General features: G+C 36.0%; 1 protein-coding gene and 1 long non-coding RNA gene across 5 annotated transcripts in view; one reads left to right on the top strand and one right to left on the bottom strand.

Annotated features, from left to right (window-relative positions):
- Positions 1-27,218, top strand: part of nos1apa (nitric oxide synthase 1 (neuronal) adaptor protein a) — a 220,310-nt gene that overhangs the window by 54,262 nt on the left and 138,830 nt on the right. For all 3 annotated transcript variants that reach the window (XR_015493885.2, XM_087257590.1, XM_087257591.2), the window contains 2 exons: positions 10,418-10,510; positions 13,704-13,762. Coding sequence is in view for 2 of the 3 variants with exons in the window: in XM_087257590.1 (XP_087113716.1) it covers positions 10,418-10,510; positions 13,704-13,762 (152 nt within the window). In the remaining variant the exon portion in view is untranslated. The remainder of the gene's footprint in view (positions 1-10,417; positions 10,511-13,703; positions 13,763-27,218) is intronic.
- Positions 12,875-26,170, bottom strand: LOC141386316 (uncharacterized). Of its 2 annotated transcripts, XR_015493912.1 has the most exons (5): positions 25,819-26,170; positions 16,932-17,379; positions 15,961-16,064; positions 14,713-14,898; positions 12,875-14,464 (listed from the first exon to the last, which is right to left on the bottom strand). It is a non-coding gene; the product is annotated as an uncharacterized LOC141386316 (long non-coding RNA). The 2 variants fall into 2 exon arrangements; XR_015493911.1 differs by lacking the exon at positions 15,961-16,064 and having other exon boundaries at positions 25,819-26,158.

The raw sequence follows: 27,218 nt of genomic DNA, 5'->3' as shown, positions 1-27,218 counted from the left end.
TCTGAGCTTATAAGTAAAGGAACCAACATCGTTATTCAATTACATTCTGCAACATTACGAACTGTCAAGTTGAACGACTACATTACCCCTATGCACAAAAAAAGAAACCAAAAAGTCACTCTGGCGACATCATTCATTCATTCATTCATTCATTCATTTTCTTGTCGACATCCTTACATCTTTTTTTATTTACAATCTCCTCACTGCTGCTAGTCATGGCATTCATTTTCGCATGTGTTGTTATTCTGACCTGAAGTGACAAGCGCGTGTGCATCGATTCCTTGACCATAAAATTTTCTCTCGCTCTCCCCTGTCGTCTCTCGTAACTAGGTGACCATTTTCTCAAAGGATGACAAGCGGACAAATCATTACTGCAGCTCTGATACAAGTTTATTTGGAAAAGGAAAAACCACAGCAGTGTTTGGGTGTACTGTGTTTGTCTGAGGTTATTAGTCTGCCGTTACTACTGAAATGTGTATATACCATACAAAGTGTGAAGCAGATTGGTTAGTTCAACTTATATGAATCGATGTGCGCTCTGGACATTCGTGCGGTTCACATGCGTGCCGCTCCCATATGCACATCGTGCAGGTCATACGACTCCATAGGAATATACAAACTTACACCCTAAGCCTATTGGCATTGCTTCCAACGCATGCGCTCAACAGCCACATTTTAATAAAATTATAGCCCTTATTACTGAAACTTCATACCAAATCTTTTTTTTATCGTTACTGACAATGGTGTTCGGTCAATAAATGTCGATAATGATTTTATCACTGAGCCCTATCTTGTTTAATGAATCATATGATTGTCCCAGAAATGTTGTGATAAACAGTAGTAATGCCATTTTTTAAGACCAATTGTGCCACTGATAAATGATAAGTACACTTTCAAAAGGTGGAAATGTTTTTTTTTTTCATTAGTTAGATCGTTAACACTGAAACGAAAAACATTCACTATAGACAACAAATGCAATCACAAACATGTAAAACAAAATGCTACATTTTTGAGAGCATTTTTTAAAAGCTGATGTCTAATGGGGTGTTCATGCCAGACACGACTTGCGCAAATAAATCACGCTATTCACGTTTAAATAGACGCATGAACATTTTGAGTTTACTCAGTGACTCTAGTTTTGTTGCTAAATGGCCAACATTTTTCTTGAGAGTGTAGGTGTGCTTTATGTACTAAGGGAAGGCTGAAAAACAGCAAAGATTCTTTTAGCACCATGCCTGAGTCCACTACATCCTTTTAGAGGTGCACCCAGCTCTGTGAGTTCATAGACTTCTCTAAAAACTGTACTTGGATGATGGAGGCTTTCAGCGGTGCTTCGGACTGAGCTGAGCCCAGTTTCATGAGCAGTTGTCCAGTGTCAGCAGCAGGATTTCCCCTTGGTACACCAACAACAGATGCTACATTATAATCACATTATAAGTAAGCTTGTGATTGTTTAATGCAGTGCTATTTGCATCTTTACATTGACTTAACTTGTAATCACTCATTCTTGACCCTTCACCCACGTCTAGTTTGAACACACCAAAAGTCTTAAAATTCATTCATTCATTTTCTTTTCAGCTTAGTCCCTTTATTAATCTGGGGTCGCCACAGCGGAATGAACTGCCAACTTATCCAGCACATGTTGTGATCCAGCTGCAACATCCATACACACTAATGCACTACGGACAATTTAGAATACCCAATTCACCTGTACCGCATGTCTTTGGACCAAACTCCACACAGAAGCGCCAACTGACCCAGCCGAGGCTCAAACCAGCGACCTTCTCGCTGTGAGGTTACAGCACTACCTACTGTGTCACTGCATCCCTACAGTCTTAAAATTAAAACTGGTGAATATGACTACTGAAATATTCCACTGGAAAAACTTCTACACATGTTTACTTGTATGTAAATGGCAAATGAGAAGTAAGCATCTGATGCAATCATTTTTTCCATGTTATTTTAAAGGTGACCTGTTATGCAAAACATTTAAACAGTTGTGGCAACAGTCTGTGTGTAAAACCAACCTCTAATGTTAAAAAGTAAATCATTCGTTTTTCTTAATGAAAAAGTTATTGATCACAATTAGGGCGGCACAGTGGGTAGCGCTGTCACCTCACAGAAAGAAGGTCGCTGGATCGAGCCTCGGCTGGGTCAATTGGCATTTCTGTGTTGAGTTTGCATGTTTTTCCCATGTTCGTGTGGGTTTCCTCCGGGTGCTTTGGTTTCCCCTACCAGTCCAAAAACATGCACTATTGGTGAATTGGGTAAGCTAAATTGTCTGTAGTGTATGTGTGTTAATGAGAGTATATGGGTGTTTCCCAGTGATGGGTTGCACCTGGATGGGCATCCACTGTGTAAAACATATGCTGGTTCATTCCGCTGTGCCGACCCCTAATTAATAAAGGGACTAAGCCGAAAATAAAATAAATGAATGATCACACTTGATTCAAAATTCTTTTAAAAATACTTTGATTGACATTCTCCCTATGTATGTCATTAAAGTGGGACTAATGATGCACTGCCCACTAGGGACAATCTCTCCCTCATTAGCATATGACTTTAGTCTTGTTTTTGAATCTGCCGCTATGCTGACACATAAGCATTTGAAGCTGTTTTGAAAAGAACCACAATCTCATTTGATTTTAAAGTAGCAGTCACCAAACGGCACAATTAGGAGCAACGTCCAAATTCAAAGGCTTATGAAACATTATTTGGGGGTTATTTTCAGCTGAAATGTCACATACACATTCTAGGGACATCCGAGACTTATCTTGTAAAAAGGGGCAAAATAGGTCACCTTTAATGGGAAAAGTGTTTGATGTGAAAAGTACTGACTATAAAAGCAAGTTTCAATATGGAGTAACTGCCATCTTGTGCTGTAAAGTTGAAGATAATCTGTTTTTATTATTATTATGTTAACACAATGACCACACACAGCAAAAATGACTGAGGTTATGTCTCTGAGTGAGTATAGTAAGTGCCAGCCTATTGAGAGCACACACTATCAAATCATTATGTACTTAAATGGAGTTATAAACTTTTATTTCTCACCTCTGAGGATTTATCCATCGGCTGAGCAACTGCCATTAAGAAAGTCAATGAAGAACTTTCTCAATTTTTTGTTCTGTGCACAACGCAAACAGCCAGCTAATCGATTATGAAATTCATTATCGATTTGGCTCATGATCACATTTCATTGATTAAGCCTAGCTAATGCAGCCTTATTGTCATTCTCATCCCAATGCTTGATCAGACTTTCAAGTTTCCAGTGCATGTAATCCGGTCTGGAAGCAAGAAAATTAAAGTGCTGCCCATGGTGGAAGATGTCATTATGATGGATCACTCAACCTCTCAAGGCGGTTTGATACTCATCTCTTAATCTCACGTGTTATGATGTTATGAATGTCTTAGGTTTAGCAGTATACCAGAAGCCCATCATTGCTCCAGCCTGTGTACGTACATGTAACTGTCACCAGTCAGCCTGCATTTTTGATTTGTAGATTTCTGGCATACAGCAATGAAACCTGCTGAATCTCACTGATCCCAGGAGGGTTACTGAAATCCTAATCTGGCTTCAACAGCGTGTGAATGTCACTTTGTTGAAGGATGCCATTTTTCAAAGGCGAGCAACATAGGGTATTGCAAACGCCGTTGAAATGAGCAAAACGAGCCTGACATTTTTAAAGGTGTGCTGTAGATCAAATGAATGGCTTCTGCTCTGTTAGTTGGGCATTATTTTCACCACCACGCTGTTGAGGAATTGTGTCCTTGCAGGCTATGAAGTTTATAATAGGTAATAGCAATTATGGTCTACTAATTTTTATACTGCAGTAGAGTCAACAAGACTTTATTGAGGATTGGTTGATCGAGTATGTCATATTAATCTAATTTATTTTCCATTGCACTGTAAAATTATATGTTAATTAACAGTTTCTCTATTTTCCATAGGTTCCATAGTGGGACCATGATCTCTGCTCTGTCAACTTTTGATGTCGAAAATTCAACTCTACAGTTTAACAAAGTGACTTTTAATTGACATTTTTTGTAGTTTGATATAATATAGTGTATAAGTAATAATATACAGGAAGACGTACTTGCGGTTTAATACAAAGTTTTGTACCATAATATTCAACTCCAATCGAGGCAATATATCACTTTAAACTGTTAAAATGTTATTAAAAGTCACTTTTTACACATTTTCAATGTTAAATGTTGTTGGAAGAAAGATAAGGGTCCCATAATGCAATTAAAAAGCATAGACAATTTGGGGGAAAATAACAACATAAATCACAAAATATGAAAAACTGCTAATTTACAGACATTTTTTTACTGTGTGCAACAGCAATAATCTGTGTTCAGTGCAGGAATCACAGCTATAGTTTAGCCCATTATGTATGCAATAGATTGTTTTCCCAGTTTGCCTTGTAAAACATTTAGGTTTGGCTCAGGAATCAATCTGAAAGCATAGGTAGTTTTCTGGCTGGTTGTTTGAACTCTGCTTTGACCTTGCAGTTTTAGCTCAGGGAGGAATTCAAGATAAGCTCAATGCTCTTCTTTGTTTGTCTTTTGAGTATGCAGAGCTCAACTTCGTTCGGATTTCAAGCTTAGCCAGGCCTGCAATTCACATCTTGATTCCTGAGCAAATCAAATGTTGCTGTTCTCATATATCTTTGATTATTATTTAATATGCAAAATACTTTTTATTATAACATTGCAGATTTAAACCCTCCAGTCCTGTTTCTTTTTAAGAAGAGTTGAATTACTTTTGTGAAAAGGTTTTATCTTTGGGTTTAATCTTTAATTCATTGGTCTCTTACAGGCAGCAGTGTCTGTATCTTTTTTGACCCCAGTGTGTCAATACTAGGGATGTAACGGTATCAGAATTTCACGGTACGGTAATACCTCGGTATGAATGTCACGGTACGGTATTTATTGAATCATTTACAGGAAAAAACAAAACTTATGAAAATACTCTAAAAAAGTGCCAAAAGTGTCAATGACATACAAATTAGCCATCTATCTGTAAGCTTTGAAACAGGAACTTCAATTTTAATAACAAAAAATTATTAAACCATGTAAAAAAATAAAGTTTCAATTTAGTATTGTTGAAAACTCATCACATTCAACATTTAATCACACTCAGCCCATCTACCCAGATGAGAGCTCTGCTAGTCGGACTTCTCATCAAGCATCTCCCGCTGGATCTAATCTCACTATATTTATTAAACGGGATATTTCATTTATCTTGTTGTCTTTATCTAACGACATATTCCCTGACTTTGGGCATTGGAATCTATTACTTGTTCTCAGGTAACGTGTTTTGGCTGAGCGCAAAGATAAGTTAATGATTAATGTAACCACGTGCATTCTGTATATTGACTGATTGCCTTTATTTCCTATAATGTATAAACTTATTGTATGTTATACTTTTAAAATGGCCATTATCGATTCTTAAAACTGATACTCAGCAAAAGAGAGGCTGTGTTTCGTATTTTCACTGAAATTGAAAGAAGGCAGTTGTTATCGGCTCCGTTTTGTTATAAATATCCACACAGTGAAGATGACGCTCATGCAGCACGACGCCTCAACATGTCTGCTGTCTAAGTTGCTAATATTAAAATGAAAATAGGCAGTTCCTTAAATCATGTTTACATTTTATTGTTGAGAAAGTGAAACAACGAAGCCAGGGTGATGTGACTGAAGTTATAAAGTAACGTTACACTGTTCCCTTTGAAGATTTACCCGTGTCCTCGGTATAATCTGCTTTTCCATATCAAACTGAGAAGAAGAGACTGCAGCCTTGATCAAACTTGCGAAGTCTGAACTTACACGGAGATAATGCAGGACTGAACTGTGCGTGTAAAGCAGGTCGCACACCAGAAGCAACGCTCGGCGGCGCGCCGCGCAGCGCCATGTATTTTAGAATTCTAATCATAGGTTTCTATCAGGATACACACACCGGCGCCGCAAGTCGGCGGCGCCCGGCGACGGCTCAGGACGCAGTTCATTTTTCAGCCGCGCCACAGAGCGCTATCTGATTAGTGTGCGCGTGATTAGTGTGATTAATGTGCGCGTCTGGTGTGCGATACTTTAATCTGTCATGTACGCGCCGTGTCGCGGCGCCGAGCGGCGCTTCTGGTGTGCGACCTGCTTTAGAGTTTTCCAGCTCTTTTCATCCCCGCTTCTAGCAGCACACTCCATTTCCGCATTACTGGATCTGTAGCGACAACAGACCGCAAGGGATGATGGTCAAGCATGGGCTGATGGCAATTGTAGTTTTCGCTACCTCCCGTTCGCTTCATTCGCCTGAGCAAATTTTCTCAGAAGACCTATAGTTTTACCGAGTCATGCGACTTCGGTAATATCGAAAAAAATTAATATTGCGGTATGACGGTATTTACAATACCGTTACATCCCTAGTCAATACTAGATGAAATTCCACTCAGCACCTGCTGAGAGACTAGAAATGGGGACCAGGTGGATGAAAGAACTCAATTAAAAAGAGGCAAACGGGAAGGCATTATTGCAGAGAATGGTTAGAAATGGAAAATTGTGGTAAACGCGTGCCGTCACCTGGTTACTATGTGCTTGAAAAAATTTGTTTTTAGTTTTTTTTTTTCAAATGTTTTTATGGATTTAGAGAGTTGAATACACTTATGGAATTTTTATTGACGTCATATAAAAAAGTATAAGCGAGCAGTGAAGGTTTCTAAGCTTATTGACCTTTCTTCCTTCTTTATTGAGTTTCTATTAAAAGCATTGCATCAATTTAACATCCCTGGAACTTTTTTATTCTGCAAAACATTCTTCATGGTAGAGAAGATCATTAAAAGCTTCTATATTAGAACTGTTTGCTGAACTGTTTTTAATTATCATTATTAAGAGTGAGGGAAAGAAAACCACTTAAATTAAACCTGCCCTCAGCATCTACTTGTTTATTTATAATGTTTTCCCTTTTTCTTGTATCGTGTTTTTATAATAAAATGTAAATATTTATTATGATTACACACTATTTTGAATTAATTTAATGTATGAATTATCTTGTCACTGATAGTTGTATTTATTGTACATTTTAAATTATTTTATTTAATCAGCACTCTGGATGTCACAGTGATTAAGACTGTGGCAATATGATTTACAGTATTGGAGCTCTTAGGTACGTATTAGCATAAATGCTGGCAGAGAACTTTGATTTATTTCATACTACTGGTTGCAGTGATTCTTCTATTTTCCAATCTTATTTGCATCCTTAAAAAACATCACTTATGGTTCTCTTTTCAACATATTATGGTTTGGGACATACTAACTTTGTTTTTGAATACTATTTAAGGATATATATTTTGTGAATTGGGAAGCAGCTATAGTCAAACTCTCAAATGCACAGTCAACAATATACTCTCACCATTTACTCACCGGTCACTTGTTGTAAACCTGTTTAAGTTCTTTTGTTTGTTAAAGACAAAAGAAGATATTTTGAAAAAAGCTGTAAACCTGTAACCATTGACTTTTGTGGTAGAAAAAAACAATGAAAGTCAAAGGTTACAGGAATTTAGCTTTCTAATAATTTGTGCAACAGAAAAGAAACAAACACCATCAAGTTTAGAACAAGTGAAGGGTAAGGAATGATGACAGAAATTTCAGTTTTAGGTGAACTATCCCTTTAAGTGCTATTTTAAATGTTTTTCAAGGGTCATTAGCCTCTTAACTGGATAAAAATTCCAGATTTTGGGGTGAGAGTTAAGGAGTTAAAGACATTTGTGTTTCAGAGATATTCTTGGCAGATTATGACAAGTTTGAATAAACTCATACTACATTTGTAATGCCTATTGACTGCAGAAAACTCTCTGGGATTCTCTGAAAATTCTAATTCCGTCAGAAACAAGTATTGCAGAGATCTGTGCCCTTATTTAGTTTTCACATGCTTTTAATTTAACTTAACAAAAGCTAGTTATGCTGCTTCTCAAATTTTTATATGAAATGAGCTGAAATTAGCTTTTTTTCTGTAATTCTGTATTTTTTATACAAATTGTTTTATTTTTAATCCGCTTAACTAAACTTGATGGTTTTGTTTTGAGACAGCATGATAATGAAAGAATTGTGTAGCTGTCACTACCTGGGTGATGAATGTTCTAGGTATACTTTGCATGGGATTTCATTAAGAGGTCAAAATGTTGACAAAAAATGTAATTTTAGGTGTTTTAAAAAAGACTTGTTAGAGATTAATCTTGATTTAGTTTGTAGAATTAGAAGAGTTTAAAGTGAGGTTTTGAGGTTATGGCTTTGCAAAAAAGTAGCACTTTGGGCGTTGACAGCCTTATAAACAACGCTTGTTGCTTTGCTCAGTGAGCCAGATCAGTCTCAGTCAACACCATTATTAAAGCAGTTGTTAAGTTTGAACTGTAATAAATGAGAAAAAATCCAGTTGTCCAGAAGTGATTGAGAGTAATTGGCTTAACAACAGTAAGCTGTGTTCCAGGCAAGAGTCATTTACAAGCTAATTCAAATGAAAATGTTTTTATATAATTAGTGCAAAGTACTTTTTTTCTCAAGGCTTCCAAATGCCTAAGATAAGTTGAAATAATACAATTGTTATTTATAATTAATTATATTAATAAATTAATAACAACACAATTATGTTACACCAACTAATAATATACACGACTAATAATTGTTTGTTTATTTATTTGTTGTTTATTTATTGACTTTGGAGTGTACAGCTATCAGAAGCAGTGTATTTATAAATATTATTTCATTCATTCATTCATTTTCTTTTAGGCTTAGTTCCTTTATTAATCTGGGGTCACCACAGCGGAATGAATCGCAAACTTATCCAGCATATGTTTTATGCAGCGGATACCCTTCCAGCTGCAACCCAACCCTGGGAAACACCCACACACTCTTGCACATACTCCCATACACTACAGCCAATTTAGCTTATTCAATTCCCCTGTACCACATGTCTTTGGACTGTGGGGGAAACCGGAGCACCCGGAGGAAACCCACGCGAACACGGGGAGAACATGCCAACTTACCCAGCCGGGGCTTGAACCAGCAACCTTCTTGCTGTGAGGCCATTGTGCTACCTACTGCGCTAATGTGCTGCCCCTAAATATTTAGTATTAATTATAACTATTTTATGGTTAATTTTAAATGTAATGCATAATTATATTGTTAGTTTTACACACATTTGTTCATCTTTGTGGTCCATAGTTTGGGCCGGCCACTCAGATTTATCAAACAGCCCACAAATAAACTGTAATATCCACTTTTTCTTTCATATGCATTTCTAAAAGCTGCAAGACACATAAAAGTCAGTATTTCTCCTCATTATCTAACATTAGCTTGCAAACATGAGAGATGCAGAGTAGCCCTCTTTTTCTGACAGTGTAAAATATTTTGCCAAGTATACAGGCTTGACTTACGTGTAGTAAAACTTTTTAAAAATCTACATAAAGGGATAGATGTCCTAAAAATGAAATGTACAATTGAAGACTTATTAAGAATCATTAGCCCTCCTAAATTAGTAGCACCCCAGTATATATAATCTTTCCCCAATTTTGCCTAATAATTGTGAATTTAACTGTATGTCATCATTTAAATCTCACCATCAAGGGATTTCAACTCTTTTTGAGTTCACGAATGATATTTTGAAACCTGAGAAAATAATGCAAGTCAGTGGTGACCAGTTTCCAACATTCTTCAAAATATCTTCTTTTGTGTTTAATATGAAAAAAGTCATACAGGTTTGCAACTAGTAAATGGTGACACAACAGTTAAACTGCAACAATTTGAACCACCTTAATCTACCTTGATACAATATTGCAGTGTATCCATATGAACTTGCATGCCGTTCATGCGTAGGAATGATAAATGAGGACACGCTGCTCTTCATTCTGTCCCTGCGGAGACTCTTGTTTACTTGTGTAAGAGTGTTTGCTCACAGTTGTTTGTACCGGCAGCTACATCCATACATCTCTAAGCAGTCTAATGCCTCTCTGAATAGCAAAAAAAAAAAAATCTAAAAGTTAACTTTTTGGGAGCTGTAGAGAAACCCATTTACTGGAGAACTTCCATTTTACCCGGATGCACTTCAAGGGCTTTGCTGTTCTATTTCCGATTTCCACAAAGTTGATAAGCTCTCTACTCGTTTAAAAGCTCCAATCTTGCAATCCGGGTTGTCGAAACGTTAATGGCATTTGAGCTGGTTCTCTGCAAGGCCATGAATGCCAATAAAACGGGGGTGAAGTTATTGACGTTTGCAGAGGACGGAGCGTGTGATTTCGGTTTAAACGGGTGTCGGATTGAATTTAATTAATAGAAGTATCCTTGGGTGTCCTGGAAGGGTGGAGAAATAATTGCTACATATTGATATTTCCTCCTATACTGATCTCTATCTTTTCTCTCGTTTTTACAGTATGAATTTAAGGTGAAGAATATCAAAAAGAAGAAAGTCAACATCATTGTGTCTGTGGATGGAGTAAAAGTAGCCCTGCGGAAAAAGAAAAAGGTAAGCTTCTGTTTGTTCATTTTTCATTTTTGTTTGCTGTTAATTCCTGTTGTTTTAATTAGAGTGTTTTGTTCATTTGGAAATTAAAGCCATGTAATGTTATTTGAAGAGTTCAGATGCAAAAACCTTTAAGTGCAGTCTATAATTTCCATGAAAATTTTTTTTTTTTTCTCAGCCTGCTTTGTTTATGGTGAGTTATTTCACTTAAAAAGAAAAAGGACTTATTCTTTGCTATAAAAAACATGCAAAAAACATGCACACGGATGCCTGATAAAAATGCAAATTTTTTATAAAAATTTCGGACTGCATTGAGATACACACAATATATATATATTAAGTTCAGTTCAGTTCAGTTTATCTCAGTTCAGTGTGATTTAAAATCATTACTGAGAGTTTAAACACTGAAGAGCAAATTCATCGATGCGTAGCTCTACCAATCCTGAACCATGCGAGCCAGTGGCGACAGCGGAGAGGGAAAAAACTTCACCTGATGGGAGTGAAGAAAAAAAACCTTGAGAGAACCAGACTCAGTTGGGCACGACCATTTTAATTTCTCCGCGGGCCAAAAGTCTTGTGCAGAGCTTCAGTTACCGCGGTGGAGGCTGGAAGATGGCCTCAGCGAAGACTCGTCTGTCCCTGGAGCGTCGCTGGAATCAGACTCATGTTCTCCACTCCCCACGACCATCAGCGCACCAGCAGCTCAGGATATGGCCTGGTCCCGGATATGGAAACCTTGGGATCATCTCGTCGCTGGTCTTGGATCCATTCAGTGACTCCGCATAATCAGGGGACCTCGGGATGAGTATCCCCAGGTGAAAATAGAGAATAAAGAGAATAATTAGCGTAGCTGCTGTTCATAGTGTATATAAGCAAGATGCAGAAGCCTGTGTGGAACCCGCTAGGTGATGCATTGAGTGTATGCTTTACTAAACAGATAGGTCTTTAATCTAGTTTTGAACTGGGAGAGTGTGTCTGAGCCTCGGACATTACCAGGAAGGCTATTCCAGAGTGTAGGAGCCATGAAAGAGAAGGCTCGACCTCCTTTACTTGATTTTGCTATTCTAGGTACTACCAGAGTTTTGAGATCTTAAAGAGCGAGTTGGATTGTAGCAAGACAGAAGGTTGGTTAGATAAACAGGAGCTAGATTATTTAGAGCTTTATAGGTGAGAAGTAATATTTTAAATTCAATACGAAACTTAACAGGCAGCCGGTGTAAGGAGGATAAAATTGGGGTGATATGATCATATTTTCTAGACCTGGTCAGAACTCTGGCTGCTGCATTTTGTACTAATTGAGGTTTGTTAATAGAGGATGCTGTTCACAACAACGAATAACAACTCAATTTAAACCCGCAAAAAATAAATGGTAAATAATTGTAATTTGTATGTTTATTAATCCTTCGAATCGCGTTTAATGGAGAGATAAAGTTTTTTTTATACTTTTTCAGTTAGTCACAAACAATTAAATAACACAGAAGTACTAAGATAACAGTTTTTTTTTTTGTTTGTTTAGATAAAAACACAGATGCTCATGATAAGATTTAAATCACCTTTAATAGAACTTGACGATGGTGAATGTTGTAGCTATTATATTGTGTAACCAATGGGTGGCGACAAAAGACATCAAAATTATTTCACTGAATACATTTTCAAAAATGATATACCTATATAGAAACATGAGGTTTTATTAGTCAATTGTTGAATCATTAATTGAAAATAAATATGATATGTTGTACAAGATGTTAGATTTCTATATTTAGCATTATCAGAAACAATAGCAAATACTAAAACAGTATTTTCCTTTTTTCAGCTGGTTCTTTCTTGATTTTTGTTTTTATTAAAATTATATTTTCTAAGTTATGTTTGTTAAAACAATGTTGTATGGTTTTTGCAGTAATATATTTTATATATGGAAAGCAAATGATATTTGTCTCCCCCTTTTTTTCTGATTTGAAAAATGGTCAGATCTGTGACTTAACTGTAGTGTGATCTGAACTGTGAGATTTGTGATCCATTACACCACACACATATTTACCATATTAGGTAACCTACTATAGGTGTGCAATCTGACACAAAGATAATGACAAAACTCATAAAAATAAAGCTTCTTTATTTATAAGACAAGATCTAAAACAGATTCATGATAGAGATTAAGCCATAGAAAGGTTGTATAACTCGCTAAATGACGAAAAACTAGGGGGTCTGATATTTATCAGATCCCTAGTTTTTTGCGATTTAGCGATGAGAGTTACACAACCTTCCTTACTTACACATTTATTTTTCTATACTAACTTTTAAATATTTTTTCATTAATTAATTTTATGTGTTATTTTTTTATAATTACTGTATTTTTGTATTTTTTTAAAGTAAAAATTACCTGGATCAGCAACACAAACTATTTGGAATGTAGACCCATAAATTGTGTCTGTGTGTGTGTGAATGTGAGTGCGTGCGTGTGTGCGTGGAATGCTTAAAAATAATAATTATTATGTTACTTTTATGTACTATTATATAATTTTAAATACACAAAGCCTCATGAAATGCAGCATGAACTCAACATTTTCTAATTTTAGTAATCAGTGAGTTTTTAACGATCTTTAATTGGCTTTAATGAATGAATATTCTCTGCTATAAATTGTCGAGCTGTAAATTGAATCACTGTAAGTGTTCATTTCCAGTATGAATATATTTTGTAACATCCCTAGAGGAAACTTGAATCGGTGTCAGGTTGCTATGGGTGAACAGCATCAATTCTGCCTAATTTTTAGTAACAATAGCTGCAGGTTATTATTTTGTTGGGGGTGATGGTAGCCAGCATTAAGCTTAAAGTCTGAGGGTAACATGGTGTTTTAACATGGTGTTTTTGAGTTCAATTGAGAATAAATCCATGTTCACCCTTTGGCAAGACACCTTTCCTTACACTGTTTTCCAGGATGCTTTTGTCCTTTAGCAAGATGCTTGCCTCAAAGTTAATGGGTACAGTCAGTCCCTGCAATTTCTGCATCTTAAGTTACCCTGTGATGTTCATTTAAACATAAATTATTGATTTACACAGGTGCTTTATCTCTTGGTTTAATTTGGAGCTGGAACTTAAATGAGAAAATTGATAGAGCGCGCTTCTGCCTGGGATATATTATCATATATTAAAGCCTGGCTTGTCGTGAACTGAAATGATCACTTTAATTTCCTGCAGAAAAAAGAATGGACCTGGGATGAAAGCAAGATGATGGTGATGCAAGACCCAATATACAGGTGAAGAGCTTCATGTAATATCTCTTTATTTTAAGTGAAAGAGTTATAGCTGTGTTTTTTGAGAGTGAATGAGTAATGCTGTGTGTCAGTGCTGGATGGGATATGTTTGGTGGACAAGGAGAGTAAAACAATTGTCTTGTTTGCCCCTAAACTGTGTACCTGAATATATCATCCTCACAATTATGATAGCTGCGTTTGGACAATCAGTCAGTGAAAAATGAAGATTGACTGTCCTTTTATTGGCTGTTGTGACTCTTAAGTCGTCTTGTATATTCAAGTTACAGTATGTCTGAATGAATGGGAAACTGAAGCAATTCTTTTAGCTTTGAAAGAGACCTATTATGCTATATCACATTTATAAAAGGTTTAAACACACTTTTGTGGAAACAATCTGCGAATATGACCAGCTTCTATTTCTAAAAATGTATTAAATTTTTTTTATATAATCACACCTTATAAAATTATCTGTTGAAATACTTTACAGTGGGAAAGTCCCACCCATTGGTGACAATGGCTGTTTCTCAATTCCAAGTAGGCAAAGAATTAAATGGACTCATTGCATTGTTGTGGAAACCAGTCTTGCCAAGTTACCTTGGAAGAACAAACTGGGGAGACCGCAAGAACATAGAACGCGTCCTCTGAGTTTCAATATGCGATGTTGCGTTCTTCCCTGGTCCTTCCTTATGGTGTCATGAAATTCACCTGTTTTTAATGGAAAATTATTGAAACATTACAACATTCATACAACAATTTATCGTTTTCCCCATTTCACAATATATACTATGCATAAAGACCTTAAAAATATGTTGCATAATACAAATAAAACAGATTTTAATATGAATTTCATCAAAGGTTAACTTTTACAGTCTCATTTAGGCAAACTCCTGAGATAAATAAGTTATATCTCTGAACTTTAATAATAAATCTATATAAAATGCTGCACTTCCCACCTCCTTTATTCAGTCTCAGCCAACAGCCGATGTCTCCCTCAATAGCATTGGATGCTTGTTTTTGAATCTGCCCATATGCTGACACATAGACATTTGAAGCTTCCTCTTTTGAAAAGAGTGTTGGGAGCACTATCTTATTTGAATTTAAAGCTACAGTCACCAAAAAGCCACAATTACGATCCAAGCCTAAAAGGGGTCAATTTCAAAGAGTAAAACATTATTTGCTGGGTATTTTGAGCTGAAACTTCACATACATGCTCTAAGGACATTATAGACTTATTTTACATCAAAAGGGGCAAAATATGTCCCCTTTAATGATAATAAGTTAGAAATGTGCAATGTGACTTAAGCAGTGCTAACTTGAACCATGCATCCTTGCCTATTCTATGACCATTTACAACAGTATTTTCTTTAATGTCATAGCCTGACAGAGTTTACTGTCTTGAATCTAGACAGAATGAAGAAAATATCCCATCAAGCTGCTTGAGTTAACAACTCTTTTTGCCATTTTCTTTTTTGACTAACATCTGTGTAAATATAATTGTTTTAACACTACAGGTAGAACAGAAAACCTATTTCCCTGCTGTGTTAATGTAGACAAATTTGAGTTTTCTTTTCAGTATCTAACTCTCCATTGAAATCCAGCTGGATTGCAGAAACCCCAGTCAAATTGCATCTTGTTATCTCTATTATTTCTCCACTTGACATGAGACCTGCCACAGGTTTGCAGTTTTTTACTTAGTACTATTGCCATAACTTTGCTGCTTTTTGACTTGTTCACACTACAGGAACAGCTAAGAATTTTAACCTTTTTTTCACCGCACAGAACATTTTGGCATAGATCTGATTACCTCAGATTTGATTTGTTCTTCTTGTTTTGCATTTCCACTGCAGTTTAGTACCGCTATTCTACTGACTAAGATGCTGCCATTTTACATGTCTTTTTCTTGTGGTGGTATAAAAATGTTTAGTCGTGTGTGACCGTGATGCTGGTAGTGACGATTCTCCCTGAACAATCAATAATTAGTAGTGTATGTATGGAAAGTTTTGACAATGGTATAGCTTGTTTAGAACTTCACCCATGGTGGTACTGAAAACAAATTTTCAAGTACCCAAAAGGCACCCAAAAAGAAGCTGTACTGAATTGAATAAAGCTTCTACTCAATAGGGTTATTAGCTTTGACACAAGGAAGTTGTGGCTGGGACAATAAATTGATGCGTTGCAAAACAAGAAATGTTTCTGCTCACCGCTTTCTGAAATTTTCGAAAAGCATTGCAAGTATCTCTTTCACCGATTCTGAGGTTTTCAAACAGCCACACGCTGCCAACGCTGCCAATTCTTGCACATGCCACTTGAATGTAAAACAGTCATAAATAAAGTTAATGATTTGTTAATGGAAATGTCTTTAGTGAAATACAAGAGTGTTCATTGTTTACATAAATGCAGTGAAATAAAAGCAAGTTCTTTTCTTAGCCTCCATAATATGCAGCACTACAGATTATCATTAGGTAAATCACTCCTCCGTTTGTTGTGCCATTCAAAACTTTTTTGAGTTTGTTGAAGGCAGTGCTTGATTAGATTTATTGGTCAACTTGTGACTCTTCAGAGTTCATTGTTGACTGTATGAATGCAGTTAGGAAATTGAGAAAAGGGAGTGACAGTAAGTTCTTTTTTCCCGTGAAAGCTGCCACACATGCTTATCCATTGTGCTACACTTCAGATCAAGCTAAAAAAGTCAAAGACGTGCATGGTTAGATCGACATACGTTATGTAATTCTGCTTCATAAAATCGAGCAAACCCTCCAGTCACTAAACAGAACAATTGAATAAACGAGAGAGAGATTTAATTGCACTCCATTTCATTTAAGTAATTAGACAGTGGGAGGCTCAATTAACACTGAGACTAGTCTTTTGATTATGCAGATCAGGGCATCTAGTGTTTCTTTTTTTTTTTCGATTGAGAATTGCACAATCTACTCTTTGTATTGCAGCATATTAAATGCAGCTTGATAATAATATATTCTGAAGCATTTCAAGGAGAATAGAAGTGATTTTTTTTAGTGTTCTGTGTGTTTGTCTACTGTGTCTGTCAAACCCTGGATAATGAGATGTTGTGGTTAGAGTTCAAATCTCAGGATTAACCGAAAAATAAAGGCAGTGGTCTGAACCCTTGTGGTGATTGTCATACAGCTGAGACTGTAGACAAGGTCATTCTTACCTCCCAGTCGTTTGAAACACAGCCGCCGACTGTGTTCCTCTCTAAGCTTTTCTAAGGAGGCTGCAGGACCCAATTTACCACTCGCTGACAGACTTAATGAAAAATGAGAGTACTAGCGCACTATGTCATCAGTATTAATCTTCTCTTGCACTTATGGCTGGTACTAAGCATCAGGGTGATCCAGAGCTGGCAGGGAACAACTGCATTGTCACTAAAACTACTAGCAATGGAAAACGCAGGACTGTCTTTTGAGACTTAAAGTAAAAAGGATGACAGGCACCATGTTATAAAGCTCTAAATGGCTTCATGGCCATGACCTGATGGCTGCGATGCAGTGTTTGCTTGTGTCCACAATCCCACAGCCACCTGGAATACTGGTATTTTATCTCGGATTCAGTTGATCTCTGAGGCTCAAGGGCATTCAGTGAACCACGGTCAGTTTGTGTGTCTGGAAAAAAAGCACATACAGAGTTGTGAGAGCAGTTGGCGAAATAATGATTTGTTTTCCTTTATAGCTGCTTGTTAATGATCAAAGCTACAGTGCTCAGCATATATAAGTACACCCCTCAAAAATCTATCTTTTAAATTCATATTTTTAATAGGAAGCCATACAATATTATATTTGTGCATATACATTCGTTTAGTCTGTGCTGAAGCCAAATCTGGAGCTTATTTAGCAAAATACTGTAACTTCTGATAACGGTCTGAAAACTAGTACACCCAAATGTATGTAATAGAAAAATATTAAATAAAAATTCTAATAAAGAGAAAAAAATACAGAGAAGTTAGTTTAACATTTTTTTAGGTTAGAATTTTTATTTTAAATTTAGTTGTAAATTTTAAATGCATTGTTTTGCAATTTTTTGCCTGATTTTAATTGTATTATCTTTTCATTTCTAAATATGTTTGGTGACTAAATAGTAAATCTGTTATGTTTTAATTGCACCAAAATACATTGCCTTTATTCACTAAGAAATGTATAAAACTATTCTTTTTTAGGATGTTTTGGGGTGTACTCAATTATGCTGAGCACTGTATTAATATAACACTATATGAATTTGGAACTTTTTTGCATTTTATTACATTTTTTGCAGTTTAAGGTTTTTATGTTTAAACAGAAAATGCTTTACTGCTAAATACTAAAGCATTTAAACACTTGTGGACACAAAATTATTTATATTTAGTGTGTTTATTATGAAATTGGCATTTTATGTTTTAACAAACACATGTAGATTACTGAGTAAAAGGCTAAGTTCACACTGCAGGCAAATGTTTTGTGAAAAAAAAATGCACACATCATTGTGATGTTTTATGAATGAATTTCGGGTGGAGGAGCACAATCAGTCTTTGATGAGGCTAATTCATCCCAGACAATCATTCGTTTATCCCATCAGCTCAAGACCAAACCCCTATAAATAGTCAAACACGTCATACCTCTGTTTTCTCTTGACTTCAGCATCCCTCCTGCACACCAAGTCCACACTATTAAACCTGATAACTATTTAAATCTGAGGGGGGGAGCGTTCTGAAGCTGGACTAGATACTGCGCTCAGACCCTATCTCTCTCTGTCCTGATAAGGGGGAATAACAGTTAGGGTGTCTTCCCAAGCTCAGAGCCCTCTCCCTGCACAGCATGCCAAATGTGCATATTCTATTCAGTTAAATATCTGTGAGTGTGAACTCGTGAACTGTGCTGCAAACATCATCTACTCCTTAAAAGCATAGTAGAATAGCACAGAGGGCAATTACCTTACCACTGAAAGTTGGTTGTTCATTTTGAAAAATATTTGAAGGCAAATCTGGTGCTTGTTAACCAAACTGTTTAACGATTGTGGCACAAGTTGATCGCTAAGCTGAAGAGTTTCAGGAGGTGATCCATGCGGATGCGTTCGCAAAGGAGGCAGTCTGTCATTTTAAAGATGAACTTTCTTTCAGAGAAAAAAATGGGCAGGTGCTCAAGCACACCCCCCCGCACACGCCTGTTGTTTATAACAACGTAAAATTAAATAACTTTGCAAGCAGAGATAAACCAACTCCGCCTTCACAGTTCAGTCTGCAGTTGCTCATTAACCCTTGATGAGTTTACTACACCGGTGGACAGAAAGACGCACACTGTTGTTTATGAAATTCATGAAATACACCACAGTTGTCTCTGAAAAGGCCAATAATCGTTATTCATAATCTGACAATGTGCTTAGTTTATACAGTATGTACATTGTGTGCATAATTAGACATTTTGTGCGTTCCATAACTGTACTTTTGTGCATACGGGTCAATAAAGGACCATGATCTGCAGTGATCAGACTGCAAATCTAATATTGACCCCATTAATGACATCAATGTGAACAGCTATGCAAAAAAAACCCATTTATCTGAGCACTAAGCCTCGCAGTGTGAACATAGCCTAAGTGTTTACATAGTATACAATGCACATTTAGGAATCATGTCAATTACTAAGCTCAGATATTTATTAATTGTCATCTGTTTATGCAGAGGTTGATGTTAATTATTGGCTGTGTTTTTTTTTTGACTTTATGGGCTCTATTTTTAAAGTCTGAAGCGCATTGCAGAAAAGCATTAAGTGCGTGTCCGAATCCACTTTTGCTATTTAAAGGACAGAAAAATTAGATCTGTGACACGGCACATGGTGTAACACGGCTGTGCTTATTCCCTTAATGAGTAATGGGTGTTTTTTGATCATACAGTAACTCATTTATATTCACGACCCTTCCAAATATGGTCAATATGGAATTTCTGAATCTAGGCATATTTTATTGGAAATAAATGAGCATGTAAAATCATTTCAGAAGATTTGTTTTAACTCGCCTAAACTACAAACCTACTGGCACCTTTAAAATTGTGATTTTTATAGATGTACCTTCATATGTAATTGTCTTATAAGTGCATTTCCTTATTCTGATTTTATTATTCTCATTATTATTATTATTATTATTATTATTATTATTATTATCATTCATCTTCTTTTCGGCTTAGCCCCTTTATTGATCCGGGGTCACCACAGCGGAATGAACCGCCAACTTATCCAGCACATTTTTGCACAGCGGATGCCCTTCCAGCTGCAACCCATTTCTGGAAAACATTCACACACACTCATTCACACTTTGACAATTTGGCATACCCAATTCACCTGTACCGCATGTCTTTGGACTGTGGGGTAAACTGGAGCACCTGGAGAAAACCCACGTGAATGCAGGGAGAACATGCAAACTCCACACAGAAACGCCAACCTTCTTGCTGTGAGGCGACAGCACTACCTACTGCGCCACTGCGTCACCGGCTATTATTATTATTATTATTTATATGCTATTTATTACATTGGAATTTTGGTGCCGCACTTACAATCTCAGATTCAAAATTGTACTTTTTTTTTTTGCAGTCATTTATTTTGATGCTCAAATCCAACCACAAGTACATCTGTTTGTAATCACTGAACGTTGTTGTACTGAATGAATATTACAATTCAGCCTTGAATATTAAGCCATGCAATAATTCTGTTCATCAACACTTCATCTTTCCTGGACCACAGTGCTGGGATTGCTCCAAAGCAGTAGCCAACATCTAAATCAGCACAGTTCCCCTGATTGCTTCATCTCACTGGAAACATGAGAGCATTGAGTCCCCTTTACAATATCAAAAGCTTTCTCCATCATCCTTGCTCAAGGGTATACATGTAAGCTAGTGTGCGCTTGTTCGTGTTTGTTTGTGCGTTGAGGAGACTCTAGCCATTAGTGGTGTTTTATGAATACACTCCCATTAGTCCAGGAGAATCCTGAGAATACATGACTCCATGATTAAATTAACCCCAACATGATGGATACCTCAGATATGTACTGGTGTCTTCATGTTTATGCAACTTTTTCAAAATTGGCAGGCATGTGATCTCATACTGCAGATTGCAGTCATACAGTGTAAAACTTTGGGCCTTAATATACAGCCAACGCAGTGTGGTGCCAGGCACGACACAAGTGTTTTATTTCTAGTTTTAGCCCGGCGCAGGTATCATTTTAACGTTTTGCACCATTATGTTTAAATAGAAAACGTTCTTTGTTCATATATCTTACTTTGATTATAAGCTCTGTGGAAATAGCAGTGTTTGGACGGCATTTTAGATTTCTCTGCTATAAAATGACAGCACATCTGGCCACGCTCCTTCGCTGCACAGGGTGTATGCATGTGGTGAATGTGTGTACCACAGAACATTTTATTTAGTCCTTAAAGTAGCAAAGGTGAATTCAGACATGCCTTTAGTGCTTTTGCACCATCTGCTTAAGACTTTGCACATAGATCATTAAAATAGAGCCCATGGTCTGTTGGTTCACATTTCCTTCAGTAAAATCTACAATAACCAATTACATGTTCGTAACCATGCCTAATGATTGAAGACTTTATTGGTTAGTTTTGTAGTTTGTATTGGAACATTTTCAAAGTTAACTTGAGCTGCTACTTGAAAATGTTGATTAAATATTCCTTGACTTTGTGTACACTATAAAACCCAACAGTCAACTTTATCAAATGAAATGAGTGTAGTTAACTCAAAATGTACTGAAAGTTAATTCTACTCACTTGAAAAGAGTTGCAAGTTCACATGTTCAAATGAAGCAAGTTCACAGTATTCATATAGATGAGTTTTTTAACTCAAATGGTTTGTTGCAGTCGGTTTCCTTAAACAGTTTGAGTTGCCTTTGAGTTTTACAGTATTTAGTTGGTTTGAGTTCTCTTTATTTATTGGGTTTTACTGTGCTCAAATTGTAATTGCTCAAATGGATTAGGTTCCTGGTACTCATTTGGATTAATTTTTTAACTAAAATAATTTGTTGCAATCGGTTTCCTCAAATGGTTTGTGGTTTTGGGTTTTACAGTGTGGGGTTATTGTGGATTAACACTGTACAATAAGACTCCAACATATTTAACATTAATTAATTCAGCTAAATTCACAATGAAAACTACAAAAAAACATTTATCTCTAATAACTTACACTATAAAAAATGTAAGTGATTTCAACGATCCGTAACCTGATTAACGGTATGTTTCCGTACGGCGAATAACCGTAAATTGACTTTCCCAGAATTCCCTGCATGGCACATAACTTTTTTGCATTTTGTTGACATTAATATGGATCTTTTTAGTTGTTTCCCCATCAGTTATGTACATTATAGATTTATGATACTTCTAATGTTGATAAGCAATGTTTATTTCATGACTTTAATTTTATGCGTGTTACCATACTGGTGTTTAGTAGCTGTGTGAATGACACTGAGCACCTTCTATATGCTGATACTCTTTTCTGCTTGTGGGAAAAGTTGATTGTGATGACCATTGGCTCATTATGTAATTTCCTCATCACCACCTGCATGTGGGTGTGCTAACGTGTCTAAATGTGTAACAAAAGATGTATAGATGTTGGTTATTCAATATACAGACATTTTACCACTATAAATTAATAAAATACGGTAGTATTTGTAGTATTTGTACACAGTACAAGTATTTGTACTGTGTTTTTAACGGTAAAGTACTGGCAACCACAGCTGCTGTTTTTTTACCGTAAATTTTGCGGATTTATTTTTTACACTGTAATTAACTACTAATAAAGCATTAAAACTGTAGCCTGAATCTGATTACAAATCACTGTCCTTTTTAATGGAGTTAATTACTAAATATATTTAATAATAAAATTCAGTTGTATTTTTTTTTAACTAATGTTAACATGGTAACTAATCATTTAATTTTTTTTTCACTATTGTGTTTAATCCAATAACTATATTAATTAATGGGTCTTTAATGTAAAACTATTGTACTTTATAATCATTTTGCAATTTAATTTGGTTGAAACATTTATTTACTCTGAACATGTATACAGAATAAAAGCAAAACACTTAGTATTTTTTGTTATTATACCTGTAAAAGCACAATTTTTTGCAGCTTAGGTGTGATAATACCGTTTACCGTGATAGCATAGCTAATGAAATACTTCTGTCATTGCAAGAGGAGGAATACATAACAGTATATACTAAGCGAAAAGCTCGCAATCTCAAGATAATAAATAATAAGGGCTGGGTTTTGTGTCTACAGGCTGTGATCAATGTGTTTATAAGTCTCCTGCCTTGAAACGTTCACTTAATCCATATACATATAGTGTGTGCGGCTGATCGCTCTCTGAAGAGGAGACAAGCATTTGAATCAGGCCACACATCTTAATTGTAAATAAGCCTTTGAATCTGGCTCATCTGAACTACATTCGCTGTTTGAATAACAAACACTGCAAGCCTACACGGACTGTGGAATGGCAGGTTTATAATTCCTGGTGTATTGGAGAGTTGGATTAATATGCATCTTTCAGTTTATCTCTTGCAGCAAACAGAACTTTATTTGTTGTATGTATTCCTTGGGAGTGTTTGTTGTGAGACGAGAATTTCATATATTGCTTTGTGTATAATTTAGCCAGCCCTCAGTATAATTTAGGTCTCAAATCACAACAAGCATAAACCATTGTTTGCTTACTGCTCGTCTGTTTGAAATGCGTGTTATATTTGGTTGTAATTTAATAAATGTGAAAAATGTCATCCTAACATATTTTACATCCGCTCTTATATAAACTTTGTTGATGTTATTATATTCATTGCTTATTGATGTTAGTTCACAGTGTGTTTGCCGATGTTAATAAAATCAGTGCAGTGTTTTGCTATGTATTATACCTTGCAGAATTGTAGATTTATAGGATAAAATGGGTTAGATGTGTTTTTTTTTTTAAGCACAGGCTCATTCGAAGTGCATTCTTCAGCCTATGCTTAAAAAAAAAAGCCTCATTGGATAAATCCAGCACAACAATGCATATCTTAATATCAATTTCATTTTTTTGTTTACTCAACTTCTGTGAAGCAGTTCTGTTGACTTGAAAGAAGTTGTTAGTTATACAGTAAATGTTTAGTTGAGTCCACTATGACTGTTAAGATTTTTTTCTGTAACATTTTTTTTATTTGTGCCAATTTCAAACAATTGCCAGTAAACTTAAATATCAAAAGTTGATTGAACAAGTTAAAGGAAAATAGTCGCATAAACCTTGAAACTGCAATAACTGTAAAAAAAAATGTAAACACGGAGACAATACCAACTAAGTATTTATTCCAAAGACCAATTTTAGAACAGTGTTTTTTTAAAGGCCTGTTTAATGCAAATACATAAAATAACCATCATCATGACAATATACAAATTATAGTTCTCCCATTGTTTATTTCCTTTTGTCTCAAATTCACATAAGATACTTTTTTCTTTGAAGTCTTGTAGGTGTTTCTACACCTGTGGAATAATCCAATATTTCTAGCGCTCACTTTGACAAACAGCTGAGGAACATCCCGCACAGTCCCGACTCCCGAGCACACACACTCGGCCACAAATCCTGTGTCTGCTTTCACAGCTCACTGAGGCCTGCATCGGGCTGATTCTTTAAAAGAGCCGTTTCAGTATGCAGACCACCAAAGTAGCTTATTCCTCAGATTCACTCACTGTAGCGTTGGCTAAAATGAAGCATGAAAATTCAAAAGAGCTCGGTCTAAATGCCATCTCATGCCTTCATAATACCTGCTTTATTAGCTTCTCATTCTCATGCTGAAGCCGTGGACTATAATTGGGTGAGTGTTGGAGAAAATTTTATCATGTAGGCCATATTTCTACTGCCTGAATGTTTTACTCTTATAAAGGAGAGATTGTTTCTTTTTCTTAATTTAATGAGTCTTAATATAGTGGTGCTGTTTCACTTTATTGTTTGCTTAATTTAATGCCACCCACGCATTAACCTGATTGGAGGTCAGATACAGAAGGTCGTTTACACTTGATTTTGATATGGATCCCAAATGCATTTGCTTGTGATCATTTTTTTGAGGAGTAATTGGCTGCTGAGCTAGTGATTATGTCTGAAATTCAGAGTGGTTTTGAATTAATGCATTAAAGTTAAAGTGATGCACTCAAAAATGACTTTTGCTGCTTGTTCAAGCTACTTATTTTAAATGAATTGAAACAACACGATTCTTTTTTTTTGGGGGGGACAACTTAATTTTTTATGTTCAATCCACTTAAATTTTTAAAAACAATTAGGTTAATTTAATTAATTTGTGTTGGGACAACATGTAATTGTGTGGAACCCAGCATTTTTAGTGTTTTTCTGATACAGTACATTTCGTATGTGTATATGTGACCTTGGACCAAAAAAAAAAAAAAAAAAAAACAGATATAAATTGAGATTTATACAACATCTAAAAGCTTAATAAATAAGCTTTCTATTGGTGTGGAATGTAGGACAGGATATAAAATTGGCTGAGATGCAACTAATAGAAATTCTGGAATCTGAGGGTTTGAAATAGGACTGCAGAATATATTATTTCTGCATTGATGTGACAATATGTGTATCCGCAATAGTCACATCACAGGATATGAATTGTTGAGTTCATGGCTTATATTTGATAGAGATTATAGTTGATCAGCACAACAGTTGAGAATACATGAGATTTTTGATGAGTTTTTGCAAAGTTTAACCATAACAGAGTAAAACTTTATCACTGGCAAGTGTTTTAAAGGCATTTCAAGAGAGTTTAAAGCATTCAAGCACAAAAAAAAATCATTTGTAACTTTAATGAAGAATATTTTGCTGAATTAATATAATGAAGACAATAAAGTGTTATTTTACATTTTACATTTCTGCACCTGAAAACTGTTTTGACTATGGAAAAGCATAAAGCACGGTTTATTTAACTTATTTTTGCTAGCAGTTTGTTTAATATTTTTTTATACACGAGTTACACCCTTACAAAATCAGCTCAGTCAATCTAAATAAATAATCTGTTGAAATTGTATTCATATAACAATATACACTCACCAGCCACTTTATTAGGTACACCTTACTGTTACTGGGTTTGACCCACTTTCGCCTTCAGAACTGCCTTAATCCTTCATGGCATAGATTCAACAAGGTACTGCAAATATTGCTCATAGATTTAGGTCCATATTGACATGACAGCATCATGTCATTTGTCAGCTGCACATCTATGATGCAAATCTCCCATTACACCACATTCCAAAGGTGCTGTATTGTGTTGAGGTCTTGTGACTATGGAGGCCATTGTCTTGTCCAAGAAACCAGCCTGGGATGATACACGTTTTGTGATAATGCCTGTTGAGTATGTGCGAATTGTAGCCTCAGTTTTCTGTTCTTAGCTGATAGGAGTGGCGCTGATTGTGGTCTTGTGCTTCTGCAGCCCCTCCGCCTCAAGATTCGACATGTGACTTACTGTTTCCTTTCTATCAGCTGGAACCAGTCCGGCTATTATCCTCTGACCTCTGGCATCAACAAGACTTAGAACTGCCGCTCATTGGATATTTTCTTTTTTCAGACCATTCTCTGTAAAGCCTAGAGATGGTTGTGCAGGAAAATCACAGTAGATCAGCAGTTTCTGAAATGCTCAGACCAGCCCTTTTGGCACCAACAACCATGCCATTTTCAAAGTCACTTAAATCACCTTTCCCCATTCTGATGCTCTGTTTGTACTGCAGCAGATCTTCTTGACCATCGCTGTTTCTCAATTCCAAGATTCCGCATTCTTGTGAAGACAGGTCTTGCTCAGTAGATGCGAGAACAGAACACATCCTGTAAGAAATGAGATGCTGCAATCTTCCTGAAGGTCACTTGACCTTCGTGCTTTTTTAAAATATAAAATATATACAATGCAGAAAAACCTTACAAATACACTTTGCACTATTTATAAAAAAAACAGATTTTGATATGAATTTCAGAAAATAATCTCCCTTAATGTTTATTCCATTATTAATATTTTCTTGGTAGTGTTTATATTCACTGTTTTATTTTGGGAATCTCCTGAGGTAAATAAGTTTTATTTCTGAACTTTAATAATAAACCTGTATAAAATGCTGCGCTTCCCACCTCCAGTCGCAATGACTTCTGGGACTTATACAGAGAGTTCGGTGCTTAAGTCTGCATTCCTGCGTCTTCGATATCCACAACACATCAAGGAACTTTCACGCGTCCTCTGTACTTGCGGTCCTGAGTATTGGAACTGAACTTTGGCAGTGGATGACGACATTACACGAGAATACGAGAATGCAAGATCGCTGAAGAACACATATTGAGAAACAGCCCTGGTCTACATGCCTAAAAGCATTGAGTTGCTGCCATGTGATTGGCTGCTTAGAAATTTTCGTGTACGAGAAGTTGGCCAGGATATCGCAGAAAATCAAAATATCGCAAATGTTTTCAATATC

The sequence above is a fragment of the Danio rerio genome, chromosome 6 (assembly GCF_052040795.2).
Source record: "Danio rerio strain M-AB ecotype USA chromosome 6, GRCz13ab, whole genome shotgun sequence".
Taxonomy (NCBI): Eukaryota; Metazoa; Chordata; class Actinopteri; order Cypriniformes; family Danionidae; genus Danio; species Danio rerio.
This window is presented reverse-complemented; position numbering and strand designations above follow the sequence as displayed.